The sequence below is a fragment of the Artemia franciscana genome, chromosome 16 (assembly GCF_032884065.1).
Source record: "Artemia franciscana chromosome 16, ASM3288406v1, whole genome shotgun sequence".
NCBI lineage: Eukaryota > Metazoa > Arthropoda > Branchiopoda > Anostraca > Artemiidae > Artemia > Artemia franciscana.
In genome coordinates, this window is record NC_088878.1 from 30,233,053 (window position 1) to 30,252,315 (window position 19,263).

At 35.3% G+C, this 19,263-nt stretch overlaps 1 protein-coding gene and 1 long non-coding RNA gene across 3 annotated transcripts in view; one reads left to right on the forward strand and one right to left on the reverse strand.

The window, feature by feature from the left end:
* LOC136037333 (uncharacterized) overlaps window positions 1-19,263 on the reverse strand; it is a 58,985-nt gene that overhangs the window by 26,607 nt on the left and 13,115 nt on the right. The gene's annotated exons all lie outside the window — the stretch shown is intronic.
* On the forward strand, window positions 222-17,363 carry LOC136037330 (uncharacterized). 2 transcript variants are annotated; one of them, XM_065720001.1, is made up of 4 exons: window positions 222-905; window positions 4,631-4,736; window positions 15,685-15,860; window positions 17,049-17,363. In XM_065720001.1, exons 1-4 carry the CDS (start codon window positions 814-816, stop codon window positions 17,218-17,220), a joined length of 546 nt encoding a protein of 181 aa, XP_065576073.1. In that variant the 5' UTR covers window positions 222-813; the 3' UTR covers window positions 17,221-17,363. The 2 variants fall into 2 exon arrangements, with proteins under 2 accessions (XP_065576073.1, XP_065576074.1); XM_065720002.1 differs by lacking the exon at window positions 222-905 and adding an exon at window positions 1,920-2,977.

Below are 19,263 nucleotides of genomic sequence, written 5' to 3' on the forward strand. Positions count from 1 at the left end.
AAGCTTCTATGACTTTTAGAGGATGTTTCCTCTTTTTTTCGAAAATAAGGCACATATTCTCAGGCTCATAACTTGGGCAAGACTAAACTTGATCAGCTTATATATTTAAAATAAGTATAAAAATCTAATTATTTTGATTTCGGTTACTATTCGGTTACTTCTTTTTTTTTCTGTGGATATTAGCGGTTAAAGTATATTTTTTTGTGGGGGGGGGGGTTCGAAACACGCTGATATATGTCTGGACTCAGCATTGAACTAAGCAGTAATATTTATTTTTGTTTGTTTCCATTATTAGAAGATTTAATTTCCTTTTGTGATTTATTTTTAAGTAAAAAATGTTTCATTTTGCGAAAATATACTGTTCTCAACCCTTAGATGTCGTCAATTATATAAATTTCGAAGCAAAAATAAAATTCCATACAAAACGAGCTATTGATAGACATTTTGTTTCATATAAAAAAAAAAAATGTAGTTTCAGTAGTTTCTGGGTAATATTTTCCTTTCTCCCTTATTTTCTTGAAACTTTTCCTTTCTTCCAAATTCTTTTCAGCAGCAACTTCAAGTCTGCTTACTCACCTACACTCCTTCAAACCTCGACAATTCATCAGTGGTCATTATGGACATATCCTAATAGGGGCGGGCAATTGTCATTATTTATAAAATTTTATCATAAAACTGTTTGGAATTATCGGTCTTTTTTACTGTTACTTCTATGATATAATCAATCCTGTGATTCTCCGGAAAAGCCTTGGATTCAGTAATTTTTGGACTTTACGTCGCTGCTGAACTGCTCTGGAGACGAATGGAGATGTCATGTCACCACTTTTCGTGCCAGCAGCGGCTCTAGAAGAACTAAGATCTGATGCCCATTTGTATTTATGGATCCTTAATCTAAATCATAAAAGGTAAGAACCTTATCATGCTTTTTGAGTATTCGACCGGTGTAACTTCTAATACGTTAAAACTTTAATCACTCCAAAAGCGCTCAGCTGAAAACTGAATGCTTACCAGATTATACCAAGTCAATGTGTTTTTTTGTTGTTTTTTTTTCTCTTTTTTTTGCATGGGAGGATTTTACTGTCCCTTGTTACTGCCCCGTATAACTTTTAATACGTAAACACTTTAATCTCTCCAAAAGCGCTCAGCTGAAAACTGAATGCTTACCACATTATACCAAGTCCATGTTTTTTGTTTTTTCTCTTTAAGCTTGGTAGGATTTTACTGCCCCTTATATGCCAAAGAGGGCTTTGTGCCGACATGAGTCATGGCTAATAAAAAGTATTTGTTTTAATTTGATTCCCCTATCCGTATTGGTGTCTGCTGTGCTTCATGCAAGTCTTTTTTTTTCTAATGCTTATGTACACGTCAAAAAATCGACCAGCCTATTGTTGAATGAAAAAGACATCCATAATTTTGAAACGAGCCAAAATTATTTAACAAATAAAACGTATCTCAAACATTACGGTTTATGTTTTCACTATAAAATGTAGAACGATAAAAGAAAAAAAAGTGTAGATCCGTTTTAAGGGGCTCAAATTAACTATTTCCTTTTATACTTGATACCCTTGGCCTCGGGCCAATTTCATATGAAGGTTTTGAAACAAGGATTAATTGAACTATCACCAAAATGTAAGAGATGATTTAGGGTACACAGGAGTCATGGCTAAGAATTTTTTTTTTATTTAGCCCCCTCCCCACATACGCACACAAATGGATTGGGTGCCCATTAAACTGATTTCTGGCTATGTTCGTGGTTACAAACCACTGTACTCAAGTCCGTACTTACTTAATTAAATATTTTTTATATTAGTACTTACTTAATTAAATATTTTTTATATTAGTACTTACTTAATTAAATATTTTTTATATCACACTGCTGTTCTATTTGATGAACTTAGGAGAGAAAAGCGGGTATAATGTAAATAAAACACTGAAAAATAACAACCTCAAAAAGCTTAAAATGATCCCAAAAGGATGATTTCTCAAATAATAGAAAAAGAAAGAAACCCTATTACCTTCCCCCTTTTATAAAACGAGTGGTTTCTTTGGCCTATAGAACAATCCCTTAAAGTGATAGTCCATGTTCAGCGTAAACTTTATCTGTAGGCTGCACAGTTTGTATTATGTAGGGTGGTGCCCTTGCCTTTGGTGGTGTTTGGGTCATGTGATTCCTTGAAACATATTTATTGGGCCTTTAGACTGTTCAATGCAAAACTGATAACGGAAACTTTGACCCAATGGAATAGGGATTAATGGGTTAACTGGGTAGCAATTGGGGCACGGAAGGAGTTCCAGTCCCTCCAATCACACTTGTACCTCTAAAATCACTAGAACTTTCAGTTTGGATTGAATGAGCCCCACTCAAATTTCTACAACCACCCCTTCCTTACAAAGTAACAGTGAAAACATATACGTGGTAGACACTTCGATCTTTACTTAGTCAACGCTAGTAGGCTGATTCTGATGAACCATAAATAGTTATGCGTATATGTTTTGGTCTGTAAAAAAATAACCTTAAGACTTTGATCTCTTAGGATGTATTCTTAGCAAAAGACCTGAAAATGGTGGGATAAAGTAAGATCCATCGAAGTAGGATCCAATGTGTCAGCCTTAGACGTCTTGAGACTGCAACGAGCATTTGTAAAGGTATCAAAATCTATTGTATTATAGCGACCTACACGAATTTGGCTTGCTATTTGAAATCATTTAATGAGAAACTACATAATTACATTTATCTTTACATTAATCAGAAAAACCGCAATAATTTTCGACAAAGTGAAATGAGATTTGGGTATTTTTTCATGGTTGATCTAACGCACCTTTACCTACTTACTCACAAATCCTATTTTGAGTATTAATTAAAGTTGGTACGTGTCTTACCGTTATTGTTTTTACCAATAAACTCAGTATCCTTTTAGATATGATTCATTGTGGAACACGGATCTAATTCAGTTAGAGGATTTAGGATTAACCTGAGGTATATTGGTGTTCGAAGAGATTTTTCTTTCCCTTTATGTCCAAAATCAAAAGCCAATCTCTGCGTAATAAAAAAAAAGTTTTGAGTAATTGAGGTTTTGCCTAAAAAATGAGGGTAAACGTTGTCTTTAAAAAGGATAAATCAAAATGAATATATTCATAAGTGACGTAGAAGTCACCAATTGGTACAGTAGCATCGTTAACTATATTTCCTACATCTATTACATACTTTTTTTCGGAAATCATGTTTCTATGCTTTTGGAACCACCCGATCTTTAAGGCTTCATTAGCTCTTTATCGCTACTAATGACAACTACTACTGCTACTAATGGCAATTCATCGCAGATCCATGCTGCCACGGACCCTAAACAACTGAGCTTACCCCTACTTTGCCTCAGTATGTTCAAATTTTACTCCCTTACATAAGATCCCTATTTTCCTCAAATTAGCTCTCATGACCTCCTCCCGTCCCCTTTGACGATAAAGAATAAATATCCTCCTAAGTCGTTTCTGGGGCATGGGGCGTCGAGTCAACGTCACCCTAAGTGTGGGATAGCAATCCCGACAAGCAGGACAAGTAGCAATCCCGCCGTTTCTACAGTAACATTATTGGCTATATAGTATTGCATAGTTTTGCTCCAACTATTCAAAAAATATATAAAAATTTTCTTTTTTTGGGGTGGGGGATGTGTAAATTTTAGGGGCAAAGTCTTCAAAGCTTCCAAGAGAGGTCCTTCAGATCGGTATGCAGGTGGATATACCTTGTCTTCTCTTCGTCTAAAGGAATATGTTTTGCTATGTTACGGAAACTGTAGTTTTTAACAGAAGGCCGTAATTTGTAAATACCGAAGCATTATCATAAAAGGTTGAACTTTAGATTAAAAGCCGAACGCCTATTGGGAATGGCAGTCCCTCGCATATTTAGGAAAACACTTTTTTATCACCTAAACCAGATGCATTTAAATGACTCCTTATTCTCTTAGTAACGTTACATAAAACCAACACATCAAGAGGGTGGTTTTGTCAAGGGAGGGGGCTTGAAAACACTATTTTTATCACCTTATGGTCAGGACAGCCCTGAATATGAGATTAAAACGAACAGAAGTTTAAAAAGGTTATTATCCAAATTAATGTCAGGAGTGATCTTACAGCTTGAGACGAGCTTTACCTGTCATTTATGGAGGGAATGAGGGGAACTACCGCCCCTCTTATCTCCCTAGTCTTTATATTGTATTTTGTCTCTTAATGCTTCAGGAAGCAATTCTGTAACGCAAGAGCAGTGTCATGAAAATTTCAATTTATTTTATCAGAATGCTTCGAGAATGATAGAGGTCATTTAGCTGCGCTTGTTTAAACAATGCAATTTTCAGTTCAACAGCTTAGAAAGTCAATCTGTAAACAAGACATTTGTAACTATTGACGGGATTAATTTGTTGCATACTAAATGTTTTCATTAGAGCACTATTCCAACTTTAGCATATGAATTAGGTAGCTGAGTGGCCAACCCTTTAATATATATGATAGTTTCTATCAATTTTTGGCTTTGATGTCACTCTTCAATTTCATTTGAAAGGGTTTTCCGTGTTGTTCAATGAAAGCAAGGAATCCTACATTTAGTTTGTTATTGTGAACTTTTTCGATTGTTTTTTTTCAGGATGTATTTTATCTGGCACACACGCATAATCCTGGCTTTTTCCATAATTTTGACTTGTCAAAGCAGTGATATCGCTGATACAATGGAATTTTCAAGGGCTGATCAGGTAACAAAACTAAATAATACACATCTGCATTGTTTTTATTTAGAAACGTTTTCACATTAAATGTTCCTGTCTGAAGTGAGTCGTCAACGAGTGAAAATAGTCATTTTTATGCAACCCTGAGCCATGAGCGTAATGCAACCTGGGGCATCCTGTAATTGTTCTGTACTGTAATTATCCTATGGATGGTTTTCAGCAACAGAGGTTCCAAAGATGCACTCTTTTAGGGGCGCTATTTGAGGGAGGCAAGGGTGGGCATTCGTCTACCCCTGATTTGGGTCCAAGCTTCCACCACAAAGGATCCTTTGCTTAGAAAGGACCTTAAATGACCCCTTAAACCTCTCTCCCTAAAATTCCAGTGCTCCATAAGCAGTGAAAAAAAAAGAAGACACGTCAGTGCTACCCACACAAGAAAAACTGATTTTATTTGCTATTAAAACCAGGGTGCTGTAATTATCCTGTGTATGGTTTTCAGTAACAGAGATTCCAATAACGCACTCTTTTAGGGGCGCCATTTGATGGAGGCAGGAGTAGGCATTCGTCCACCCATGATTTAAGCCCAAGCTTCCACCATAAAGGACCCTTTGCTGGCCTTTCTTTTTTTTTTACTAAACATAATCCATTCTGTCCAATTGTTATGAAATTACTAAACGCCTATTATCCATTAACCTACTTAAGGTTTTATAAGGCATTAGCATTAGTTAGCACAAAATCATTATCCTAGTGCAAACTGGGTCGGACAAGAATTGGAAAAGGAGTAACAGAATTGTTTGTGATATTATTGATTCAACATTTTATTTGTTTGTTATCATGAGTTTGTCAGGATCTTTTAGGCAGAAGTTGGCAGCCTTGATCACACCATCGGATTCAGCATACCAGAGAACCGAACTGTTTTCAAGCTCCTATATACAAAAATGTGGAATTTTGCATCTTTTACCAGAAGAAAGATCATGGATGCGTTTTTATTTATTTATTTATTTTTAATTTTTTTAGGGGCGATCGTATTTCAGTTTTTTTCTATTTTTTTTTTCATTTCATTTCGTTTTCATTTTTCTTATTTTTTCTGTTCTTTTTTTTAGGGGCGATCGTATTTAACCACTGATCGTAGATGCTCAGGAGAGGGTTCATTTGATCGGAAATCAAAAGTTCATTGCTCTTTTTAAGTGATCAAAAATACTGGAGGGCAGCTAACCCTCCTCCCACGCTTATTTTTCCTCTAAGCCACCCGATCAAAATTTTTAGATAACCATTTTTTAAGCATAGTCAAAAAGTCTAATAACTATGTCTTTGAGGATGACTCAACGCCCCCACAGTCCCTGGGGGAAGGGCAGCAAGTTATGAACTTTGCCCATTACATTGTATAGCATTAGTTATTGGGAAGTATATAGACGGTTTTAGGGGGATTTTCTGGTGGAGGGGGGAAGGTTGCGCGGGAGGATCTTTCCATGGAGAAATTTTTCATCGGGAAGGGAATTTTCCATCAAGGGGGAGCCGGATTTCCCAGCATTATTTAGAAAAACTATCAGAAATTAAAGATAAAAACATGTTTCAGCTGAAAGCAAGGAACAGCATTAAAACTTAAAACGAACAGAAATTATTACGTATATGACAGGGGTCGCCCTCTCCTCAATACCTCGCTCTTTAGCCTATTACTCTAATTAAACGGTCTTCATGATTCAGGGGTCATTCTTAAAGAATTAGGACAAATACAAATCTAAGCGTTTCTTTTATGCGAACTTTAATGTTTCTCGCTGAGGAAGGAAGGCCTGCACTGTGGTTGAATTTTCCACTTTCTGTTTGTTTCACTTAACCTCGTTGATTGTAATCTTCATTGTTACAATTAATCTTAGAGGTCATTGTGGCTGAGTTCCACATTCGGTTGAAGGACATTTCCAACCAACACACTGGTTCTACAAATGCGTTTTTACTAAGAATATTCAATATTCGATCAATGTGCTGCCAAAATCCGCATTTTTTTTTATGCGACACGAAGTGAATCGCAAGAGGGGGGGGGGGGCAGATGGAGTTCTTGCCCACCCCAAGGTTTGGCCCAAATTTCGCCTCTGGCACTGTTCGGTACGGCCCGACGCCATTTGTTTTAGGTGTTTCAGGCTATAATTCCCATTAATTGGTTTTAAAAATAACGTTTTACTTTTAAAAATAATCGAGATAATAGTTATCGTTCCTGAATCAGCTACAAATGATAGTTTTTTTCATTAACCGTTTTTTTTCTAAACGTGTTTTCTTAATTTTGGTTACTATGGCCCGCGGTTCGTTCTTTACTAGGTTGTAGCTACCTAAAAAAAGTTTTAGTCTAAGGTTAACATTTGGTGCGTCAATTACATAAAGATTAGTTCACTAATATTGAGAAACTCTAAATCTCAAAACGGGGATTGATCGCACAAGCTTTTACGGTTTCAAAAAGTCGAGTTGAGAGAAAGAGTCAAATTTTAGCGTAAAGAGCGGGGCGCTGAGGAGAGAACAGCCCCTTTCATATACGGGGTAATTTCTGTTCGTTTTAAGTTTTGATGTCGCTCCTTAATTTCAGTTAAAGAAACTTGTTTTTTATTTAATTTTTACCAAGAGGGTTCAAAAGTCTAATAGCAAACATAGTCATCAGAATTTTTTTTGTTTAATGGTACATTCCATTATGATTTCTCCGCTTTTCATGAAGTCCACCCTTTCTTTGACCCCACATGAATCTGTCTATGGAAATTACGTCTATTGGGTTGCTGCTTCCTTAAAAAAAGGGGCACATGTAGAATTAGATTTAAAAAAAGAGTGTATCCCAAAAAATATTCACAAATGCTGTTTTAATTTTTGATTAGTTCGCATCAAGTGCTAGTTTTGGCTCGGTGTTTAGTATTGTGACCAGAATGCTTGTTTTTTGTTTTTTTTCAGGTCCAAAAAAATGAATAATAAGCTTAGCAGCTCTGAGAACTCTTATTTGAAAGTTATTTTTAATAATTATTTAACTTTAATAAACTCATTGGCACTTATCCAGAAGTACAAAATACTCCTTCTCAGGTTCGCCTCGCAATCTGAATCAAATGTACATTTTTTATGTAGAAACAAGAATATGTTTTAAACCCATTGAGGTAGGTATGCGTTTATTTCATCAAATAAAAATTACTAAAATTGCACTTACAATCAATAATATACTGCTCAATTTAGGGACCTAAAATGTCCCTGTTCAGCATCAAACTACAACAAATAAATGATAACTATTCATTCAAAATCAAAGAAAAAAAAAAAAAAAAAAAAAAAAAAAAAAAAAAAAAAAAAAAAAAAAAAAAAAAAAACGAAACACTATACAATCTCTAAACAGCCATCTCTCATCATAAAAAAAGAAAAAAAAGGGATAAAAATTTAAACAATATAATTTATAATTTATTCAAAAAATAATTTTTTATTCTTACTTTAAATAACATAAGATTTTCAGAACACCTAACACTCTCTGGAATTGAGTTCCAAATAACAGCACCTACATGTTTAATCATAAACCCAGATCGCGTTGTATGCCTGATTTCACTAGTCAGCTGATCAGAGCTCCTAGTAGAATAATCGTGGTAATTTGAATTATATCGATAAAAACTTCTAAAATATTGAGGAGACAATCCATTTAAAACCTGGTATACAAAAATTGAAATCTGTTGAGATTTGATAAAATCAACATTCAAGATATCTAAATCTCTAAAACTATCTCTAGTACTACCACACTCAAGATACTCACCCAAACTTCTAATTGCCTTATTCTGCATAATCTGGACCCTTTTTACATGACTAGAAAAATTGCTTGCATACAATGAACAACCATACACTAAATAAGGATGGACAATTGAATAATAAATTGCTTTCAGGACATGAAGAGGAAAAAAATCATGAAATCTTCTTAAAATACCAACTCCGCGAGCCAATTTTGAAGATAAAACTTTGCAATGATGAATCCAACTAAAATTTACATCAAAATAAAATCCTAGATATCTACATTGAAAAACCTGACTGATGGAAACACCTTGTAAAAGAATACTATGACAGTTATTTACAACTTTACCAATACGACTAAATATCATATAATTAGTCTTCTCAGTGTTCACTGCAAGAAAACTATGTTTTGTGAACTGAGATAAATTCTCCAAAGCTACATTAGTTATCTCTATAAGATCTTCGACAGATTCCCCAATCACTGTAAGCGCTGTGTCATCTGCGAATGATGTAACTACGGCACCAGGAATGTAAAAACGCATTGTATCCACGTATATAAGAAACAGTAAAGGTCCTAATACCGAACCTTGGGGCACTCCACAATTCACATTGAAGGGTTTCCCTACCACATCATCTATCATAACTTTGATGGACCTACCATGCAAGTAAGACCTAAACCAATCCAAACACTTCTCACGGACTCCCAAACAAGCTAGCCTACTTAACAAAAGATTAAAATCAACGGTATCAAATGCTTTTTTAAAATCTATGAACACAGTAAGAGGGATAAGATTCCTTTCTAGGGCACTATTAACGCACTCCATTAGATGGTATGCCGCATGAACAGTTGAATGTTTAGTTCTGAAACCGAACTGTGACTCACTTAATATTCCGAGCTTGTCTAAATATTCATACAGCTGTCGATGTACTATTTTCTCGTATATCTTTGAGAATAGTGGTAACAAGCTTATAGGTCGATAGTTCGTCATATCTTGCTTATTGCCTGATTTGAACAGTGGTAGGACCTTTGCTTGCTTAAGCGCTTCAGGGAATTGGCCGACTTCAAGTGACAGGTTAACGAGGTAGAGAAGACATGGTAGTAGATACACTGAAACTACTTTGAATGCTTTCAGATTCAAACCGTCAATACCAGCAGCATTTGACTTTAAATTCTTCACAATTTTTGTTAATTCTTCAATTGACGCTTTTTCAAATTGAAATTTATGATGCTCACCTCGATTATCTTCAAAGAGCGTGTCACTTTTCGCTGGGTCTCCGTGAGAAGTGTCTTCCCTGATTCTACTTCCAATACCAGAGAAGAATTTACCAAACTCGTCAGCAATCTGCTGCTTATCAGTCAATGTAACACCCTCGACAGTGATAGCATTTATGAGACCATAATGTTTACCTGTGCCTTTAATCACGCCGTTAATGGTCTGCCAAGTGCCCCGCATATCACCTTTTTGTTCATTAAATTTTTCGATGTAATATTTTTTTTTTTTGAACGTCTTAACTTATTCACTAAATTTCGTTGACGAATATATTCATTTTTACTTTCTTCAGATGAGTCATTTAAACTTTTAAAGAAGCAAGCGTTACGAGCATTTATAGCTTCAACAACTTCATCATCAATCCAGGGTTTTCGGGGGATATCTCGTTCTTTTTTCCTAGTAAGTTTCAAGGGACAAGCAGACTCAAATATCGGAGTAATTATCCCAAGAAAGTTGTTGAGGGCACGCGAGGGATCCGGTTCTTCATACACTTTCTCCCACGATATTACACTTATTTGTTCACGGAACTCATGTAAATTTGCCGGCCGAAGATCTCTTATAAGTTTACGCCTAGACTTTTCGCAAGTCGGGTTCCGTTGCTTTATCGTACATGAAACAGGAAGATGATCAGATCCCGGATGGATCATGATATCACAATAAGAATCAGCAATAAGAATTGCGTTAATAGCCACATTAGACGATTAGTACTGTAACCAACATGCTTGATTTTTTTTTAAATCAAAACGACCGGCTGAAAAACGTATAATTCTACGTACTCTTATTTTACAACCATTTAAGTAATCTTTTAATTTTAATAAACTTACTGGTGCATATCAATGGTATAAAAGGCCCCCCCCTGTACACAGGCCTGGACGCTTTATACCTCAAAGCCTCAGATACCTAATGTCAACTATTTAAGTAATCTTTTAATTTTAACAAACTCATTAGTGTCTATCAAGGGTATAAAATGTCCCTCCGCTGCAAACACAGGCCTAACTCTCCATTTGATTCGAGTGCACTATTTTATCAATAGAAAAGTACCATGTGAATTAAAATAATTTCCTATCGGACGTGTTGTGCTTCACTGGACGCTTTATACCTCAAAGCCTCAGATACCTAATGTCAACTTTTTAAGTAATCTTTTAATTCTAATAAATTCATTAGTGCCTATCAAGGGCATAAAAATGTCCCACCCCCTACACACAGGCCTGGACGCTTTATACCTTAAAGCCTCAGATACCTAGTGTCAACTTTTTAAGTAATCTTTTATTTTTCATAAACTCATTAGTGCCTATCAAGGATATAAAATGTCCCTCCCCTGCAAACACAGGCCTAACTCTCCATTTGATTCGAGTGCACTATTTTATCAGTAGAAAAGTACTATGTGAATTAAAAATAATTTGCCATCGTACATGTTGTGCTTCATTGGACATTTTATACCTTATAGCCTCAGATACCTAATGTCAACTTTTTTAGTAATCTTTTAATTTTAATAAACTCATTAGTGCCTATCAAGGGTATACAAATTTCCCACCCCCTACACACAGGCCTGGACGCTTTATACCTTAAAGCCTCAGATACCTAATGTCAACTATTTAAGTAATCTTTTAATTCTAATAAACTCATTAGTGCCTATCAAGGGTATAAAATGTCCTCCGCTGCACACACAGGCCTACCTCTCCACTGGAATAAAGTGCACTATTTTATCAATAGAAAAGTACCATGTTAATTAAAAATAATTTCCCATCGGACGTGTTGTGCTTCACTGGACGCTTTATACCTCAAAGCCTCAGATACCTAATGTCAACTTTTTAAGTAATCTTTTAATTCTAATAAATTCATTAGTGCCTATCAAGGGCATAAAAATGTCCCACCCCCTACACACAGGCCTGGACGCTTTATACCTTAAAGCCTCAGATACCTAGTGTCAACTTTTTAAGTAATCTTTTATTTTTCATAAACTCATTAGTGCCTATCAAGGATATAAAATGTCCCTCCCCTGCAAACACAGGCCTAACTCTCCATTTGATTCGAGTGCACTATTTTATCAGTAGAAAAGTACTATGTGAATTAAAAATAATTTGCCATCGTACATGTTGTGCTTCATTGGACACTTTATACCTTATAGCCTCAGATACCTAATGTCAACTTTTTTAGTAATCTTTTAATTTTAATAAACTCATTAGTGCCTATCAAGGGTATACAAATTTCCCACCCCCTACACACAGGCCTGGACGCTTTATACCTTAAAGCCTCAGATACCTAATGTCAACTATTTAAGTAATCTTTTAATTCTAATAAACTCATTAGTGCCTATCAAGGGTATAAAATGTCCTCCGCTGCACACACAGGCCTACCTCTCCACTGGAATAAAGTGCACTATTTTATCAATAGAAAAGTACCATGTTAATTAAAAATAATTTCCCATCGGACGTGTTGTGCTTCACTGGACGCTTTATACCTCAAAGCCTCAGATACCTAATGTCAACTTTTTAAGTAATCTTTTAATTTTAATAAACTCATTAGTGCCAATCAAGGGTATAAAAATGTCCCACCCCCTACACACAGGCCTGGACGCTTTATACCTTAAAGCCTCAGATACCTGATGTCAACTTTTCAAGTAATCTTTTATTTTTAATAAACTCATTAGTGCCTATCAAGGATATAAAATGTCCTTCCCCTGCAAACACAGGCCGACCTCTCCATTTGATTTGAGTGCACTATTTTATCAGTAGAAAAGTACCATGTGAATTACAAATAATTTGCCATCGTACATGTTGTGCTTCATTGGACACTTTATACCTTATAGCCTCAGATACCTAATGTCAACTTTTTTAGTAATCTTTTAATTTTAATAAACTCATTAGTGCCTATCAAGTGTATACATATTTCCCACCCCCTACACACAGGCCTGGACGCTTTATATCTTAAAGCCTCAGATACCTAATGTCAACTATTTAAGTTATCTTTTAATTCTAATAAACTCATTAGTGGCTATCAAGGGTATAAAATGTCCTCCGCTGCACACACAGGCCTACCTCTCCACTGGAATAAAGTGCACTATTTTATCAATAGAAAAGTACCATGTTAATTAAAAATAATTTCCCATCGGACGTGTTGTGCTTCACTGGACGCTTTATACCTCAAAGCCTCAGATACCTAATGTCAACTTTTTAAGTAATCTTTTAATTTTAATAAACTCATTAGTGCCAATCAAGGGTATAAAAATGTCCCACCCCCTACACACAGGCCTGGACGCTTTATACCTTAAAGCCTCAGATACCTAATGTCAACTTTTCAAGTAATCTTTTATTTTTAATAAACTCATTAGTGCCTATCAAGGATATAAAATGTCCTTCCCCTGCAAACACAGGCCGACCTCTCCATTTGATTTGAGTGCACTATTTTATCAGTAGAAAAGTACCATGTGAATTACAAATAATTTGCCATCGTACATGTTGTGCTTCATTGGACACTTTATACCTTATAGCCTCAGATACCTAATGTCAACTTTTTTAGTAATCTTTTAATTTTAATAAACTCATTAGTGCCTATCAAGTGTATACATATTTCCCACCCCCTACACACAGGCCTGGACGCTTTATATCTTAAAGCCTCAGATACCTAATGTCAACTATTTAAGTTATCTTTTAATTCTAATAAACTCATTAGTGGCTATCAAGGGTATAAAATGTCCTCCGCTGCACAAACAGGCCTACCTCTCCATTGGAATCAAGTGCACTATTTTATCAGTAGAAAAGTACCAAGTGAATTACAAATAATTTCCCTTCGGACTTTTTGTGCTTCACTGGACGCTTTATACCTCAAAGCCTCAGATACATAATGTCTCTTATGAGTTTTGCTTCGGTAAAATGTTCTTGAGATATTCACATCCTGTATAATTACTACTGCTCTGCTGTTCCTTCTAACTTTTCCATTCAACTTTCAACTAGAACTTTTTCTTTTTAGCTTTCACTTTCAACTAAAACTTTTCTAAGAAAAAAAAAATTATGAAAACTTGCCTTTTAAGAGTAGAATAGGGGTAGTAGTAAGTAAGTAAGTAAAAGTAAGTAAGTACAATATTTATTACCCGTATTTTTCGTATGGAACAAAACGGAGTACAAGGAAAAAAAGAAAAAAGAGAAGAAAAACGGAGAGAAAAATAAAACACAACATAGAAAACTACACAATCAAGAACCGTAGAAGTGTTTAAGCCAGGGGTAGTTCCAGTTTGCCTGGAAACCAAACTGTGACTACCAAAACTTTGTTCATAGAGGGTAGATTCAAAAAATTGTAACACTACATTTTTTTTTTACCCATGGTATAGTGCCACTTTCCTTTGCTAAAATATGTTATTATATAAATGATAAATATAGATATAAGTGATAAATATAGGTTAAATATGAATGAGAATATCAAATTCAAGCAAGGATTTCTAATTTTCTGCTCCGAAATTATAAGAATTCTGAAATCTCAATAGAGAACGGTTCGTTCACTTTACTGCTTTCTGTTATGTATATATTTTGACCAGGTAGGGGGTTTTACCATTTTCAAGAGCCACGTATGTTTTTCTGTCCATACATGCAGAAGGGTACTTGACAGCAACCTATTGTAATAGGACGTCTTTTCAATTTTCGCGGTAGCAACTGTGGTTTACAAACAGATGTGGTTAAAACACAAAAGCAAGTCAGGCTTTCGTGGTTGAAATTTAACACACCTCCAGACAAAGACATTTAAAATAATGAACATAGTTATTATTTAAGGATGTATTTTCCGTTATATTTTATTAATTTTTTTGGAAGTAAAGTTGTTTTGTACTGATACCACTAGTTTAATTCAAAATCTGAGGTCCAGAATTCATATTAAATTCATAAGCATTAATTCATTCAAAATAGTTATCATGGTAAAGACTGCGATTTTTTCCATTTTACTAATATATAAAAAGTACTTCTTTCCTAAGGATGCACAGCACAGCAAAACTGTATATACAAACAGTAGTGAAAGCACCTATACTCTCCATTAAAGATTTTTAAGCTCATCAGTCTAGACCTCTTCATGACTCCGCCTCTTCGCGCACGTGCAAAGATAAATGCTTAGTGCTTTTATCCGTTAGAAAACCAAGTAGCAACTGAAACTATCCCTCTGACGTACTGGGAACTTCCCAGTCAGTGCACTATGATGTATGTCATTTTTGAAGAAATTTTTAGCTACTGTTCGTATACAAACTTATGCTGTGATGTAAAGCCGAGGTACATTTACACTGCAAGATACAATACAGTCTCGGCCCGTGCCTGAAGAACACCAAAAATACATAAAATCCGTGGCAATGCCCGCCTCAATATGCATAATGTTTGTCATAATTTTTCAAGAGAGCAAATGAAGTATGTGAAGGCCTCTGGGGGATTAAGGACCTAGGTAATATTTTTCCTCGAAATTTTTGCATCAACTGATTTTCAGAATAGGTTACTCAGTTACGCTTACGCATCACCACCGATACTTTTGTCCAGTTCGCCATCACTGACCTATGTGGAGAGGAAAGATACAGGAACTTTAGAATTTTAACAGGTATTAGTGTCAAATTTGTAACTTTAGGGAAGCATAGCCCACCGGCTGTGCTCCATCATCCCGGTTCTTAGTGCCAGAAGTCTGTTCCAGAGTGCCAGAATTCAGGACTGAGGCTGACGGGTAAATTCTGAATCGCAGATTTGATAGTTAATCAAAAACTGTTGGTAACATTAAATAAATTAATTAAATGAAAAACCAATGAGCAGCTCATACTTTTTTAAGGGTATTCTGCCAATAAATGACAAGGAACAAAAAGAAATGAGGACCAAATAAAATTAACTAGTAAATAGAATAAATCAAGTTAAATTTTTTAAGAAATAGTTGTTGAGACCATATAACAAAACAAACTTCATTAAATATATAAAACATAAATAAATAAAAATAAACTAATTTACTTTTTTTAATTCTAGGACCCATCTTTAAGCTCTTCCAGATTGTCTCCAGTTTACGATTCCTATTATTACCCAAAGCCCTTATCAAAGACGACTTTTGACCCATCAAATGGCTCTTTTGATGGGTTCACTGGCATTATCTCAATTCTTGCCATGTCTACTTTTATTATTACAGCTATCATACTCATCTTCAGGTAAGAATGGCTTATTTTCTCCCTTGTTATGAACTTACTTAAAGTCTAAGAAGGTCGCACAGGGAGGTTTTTAAGCAGCGGGAAAAAGTTCGTCAATTTTTTGGTATTCATATCGATCATTTTTGATTTTAAAGTCACGGCAGAAGCTTGCTAATTTGGTACCTAGGAAATTTAAAGCTATCTTAAAATGGGGATCAAAAGCGTAGTAAGGGTTTTCAGCAACCGGAGAAAATTTCGCCCCCCCCCCTCGCCCTGATCACTATTAAAATGTAGGTAAGATCGTAGAGTTGACGAAAAAACTCAGTTTGGCGCCCATGGGCTCTTTTGACTCTTATAAACTATAACGTCCAATTTCAAATTAAGTGAGCTCCAGCTGAAGCTTATACGACAGCCTGTTCTATAGTAGCCCCCCCCCCAATAGTGGGGAAACAAATTATGCCCCTTGACTATCCGGATATGGACTCCTCTTGCCCCCTCCTAATAAAGATGCTGGAGATTCACCCCTGCATTGTGTCAAGATCGTTCTTTACTTTGGGAGCTCTATTGCGCTGCCTATGAATAGCAAATACAAATTTGATTTCTTATCCACACCACAAGAGAGCCAATTAGGAGATCAAAACGAGGCGCGCTCGTCCGCCATATTTTTTGATAAATATATTTTTACAGTCATTTTCATTAAAAAAAAAATCCCCAAATTGTTTAAAACATTTTTTTTTGCATCTCCGTCTAAAAAACAGACAAACTCTGTTCTATCAGACAAACCCCTTGACTATCCGGATATGGACTCCTCTTGCCCCCTCCTAATAAAGATGCTGGAGATTCGCCCCTGCATTGTGCCAAGATCGTTCTTTACTTTGGGAGCTCTATTGCGCTGCCTATGAATAGCAAATACAAATTTGAAATCTTATCCACACCACAAGAGAGCCAATTAGGAGATCAAAACGAGGCGCCCTTGTCCGCCATATTTTTTGATAAACATATTTTTACAGTCATTTTCATTAAAAAAAGTCCCCAAATTGTTTAAAACGTTTTTTTGCATCTCCGTCGAAAAAAAACAGACAAACTCTTGCCCCCTCCTATATTTTCGTTAATCAGTCCCCCCACCCAACTCCAACTAGCTACAGAGGCTCATCGGTGGCCTTAGACCTGAACAGTCCATTCTAATTTCATATCTTTTATTATTTTTAGTGGCGGTTCCTTCTACACGTTTTCCAAAAGCGCATTTATTTCGACTGGAAGAGATGAAAAGAAAAGCCTCTTTGGAGGATTACAAGGTGCATGGGATGAGATTATGGGAACTCTTGACATGCCAACGTTTTTAAGAATTGTCAGGTCTCTTCGTGATATTACGACAGATTGAATTTGTTATTCTAAGTGTTGTTGTAAATTAAAAAGTGCTAGATATTGTTTATTCATTGATCTATTGAAACTATTAATTCTAAATAATTTATTAATTAATTTTATAAATTATTTGTTAATATTTATTAATTTATTGGGTTGTAAGACTTTTATTTAAGTTATTTTTCGCAAATTTTAGGCTAATTTGCTGCTATATGCAGACTGTAGAATATATATTGGTAAACTGTACCAAAATATAATCTGGCAAACTGCAGAAGATATCTCGGCATCAGAAATCTCCTTAAAGGCAATATTCCACCGACGGGCTCGCATTTTTGCTTATTTCCCAAAAATCTGATTTCAGCATGGGTGTGAAGTACTATTTTGGAAGAATAAGAAGAAGAAGAAATACTTTCTATAGCACTTTATACATCCAATTTTAGTCAATGTTAGTGTTACAATGTGATTCAGCTACAATTTTGTATTTCGATGACCAAAACTGCTCATCTCAAAGTTCAGGAGAAAAACTTACATTAAGATTATACCATGAATATTTATGCCAAATGCTAAATTTAGGCCATTTGGGTCCATAAATTGAGCATGGGGTAAAATACGGAAAACAAGGTCTATTAAATTCCTTTAATTTACCACTATTACTACTAACAAGTCACCGCAGCACCAAGCCACCTGAGGCCAAAGCAGCTACGCACGCTCCTCCTCCATTCCAATCTATTCAAAACCTCCCTCTTTACACCCTCCCAAGACGTTGCTATTCCCCTTAAATCTTTCATTACAATATCCTTCCACCCCAACCGAGCTTCCCACAATAAGACGTCAATTTATAAAGACGTCAATTTATTTAATTGATAATAATAATACGTCAATAAGACGTATAACAAGATAATAAGACGTCAATTATTGTCAATAAGACGTCAATTTATTTAGAATTAATACTTAATAAGATAGTCAATAAGAAAAATGTTATAGCACTTAAATGTATCGTTGTAAGACATGCATAAACATAATTCTTAGACAGATAGATACTTATCTATCTAGTATCTTATCTATCTAAAGATCTATCTAGAAAAATGCCTACACCAGCATAAAGAAGACATAGACAAAAAAATTATTTCTAAACGTAGAACTATACTGAATATAAGAATAAACAAGTGAAAAAAAAAACAAAAAACTAATGAATATAAATTGACTCTACAGCTCGATTTTCTATGGTTTAGATTATCTTTAAATTATAGCTGAAAGAAGTAGCCCAAACGTAAAACTATACTGAATATAAGAATAAACTAGTAAAATTAATGAAATAGTAATAAAATAAAATATTACATATCAATGAATATAAATTGACTCTAGAGCTTCATTTTCTTTAAATTATAGCTGAAAAAAGTAGCCCAAATGTAAAACCAGAGGCGCCATTTGGGCCAAATCTTGGGGTGGACATGAACTCCATCTTGCCCCCCCCCCCCCCGACTCACTTCATGTCGTGTAAGAAACAATATTTTTCTTGGGTTTTGGCAGCACATCGATTGAATATTCTAAGTAAAAACGCATTTTCAGCACCCGTGTGTTGCTTGGAAATGTACTGTAACAAAATGTAGAACTCAGTCACACTGACCTCTAAGATTAATTATAACATCAAAGATCACAATCAACGAGGTTAAGTGATTAAACTGAAAGTGGAAAATTCAACCAGACTACAGACTGGCCTTCTACAGCAGGAATCTTTCTTATTTAAGTAAACAATACGTTGGTGAAAGTAATCTTCATTAACATGCTGAGGGTTGTAACCAAAGTCTCAGTTTTCCTTGAGCAGAATCTTTCAGATCAAATATATTTACAAAAAGGAAAAAGATAACAAAAGAAAAAAAATATTGCAACACTTAAGGTAACAAGGGGAACCGCCAAGGTTTCATCTGTTCCAAATCATCAACAAGCTGGTCATAGTCCAATTTTTTGCTAAATCCTTCTCTGCAAACATCAAAAGGAGGTGACTGAGACAATTGTCTCCTGTTGTAGACTGCAGGTAGCTTTTCACTATTTCTAGGCTAGA

What these genes read in the sequence shown, in the direction of transcription:
- LOC136037330 (XM_065720001.1), top strand. Translation starts at nt 814, where the DNA reads ATGTCACCACTTTTCGTGCCAGCAGCGGCTCTAGAAGAACTAAGATCT. An exon ending in CTTAATCTAAATCATAAAAG is followed by an intron (nt 906 to 4,630) that starts GTAAGAACCTTA and finishes GTTTTTTTTCAG; the next exon opens with GATGTATTTTATCTGGCACA. An exon ending in AATTTTCAAGGGCTGATCAG is followed by an intron (nt 4,737 to 15,684) that starts GTAACAAAACTA and finishes TTTTAATTCTAG; the next exon opens with GACCCATCTTTAAGCTCTTC.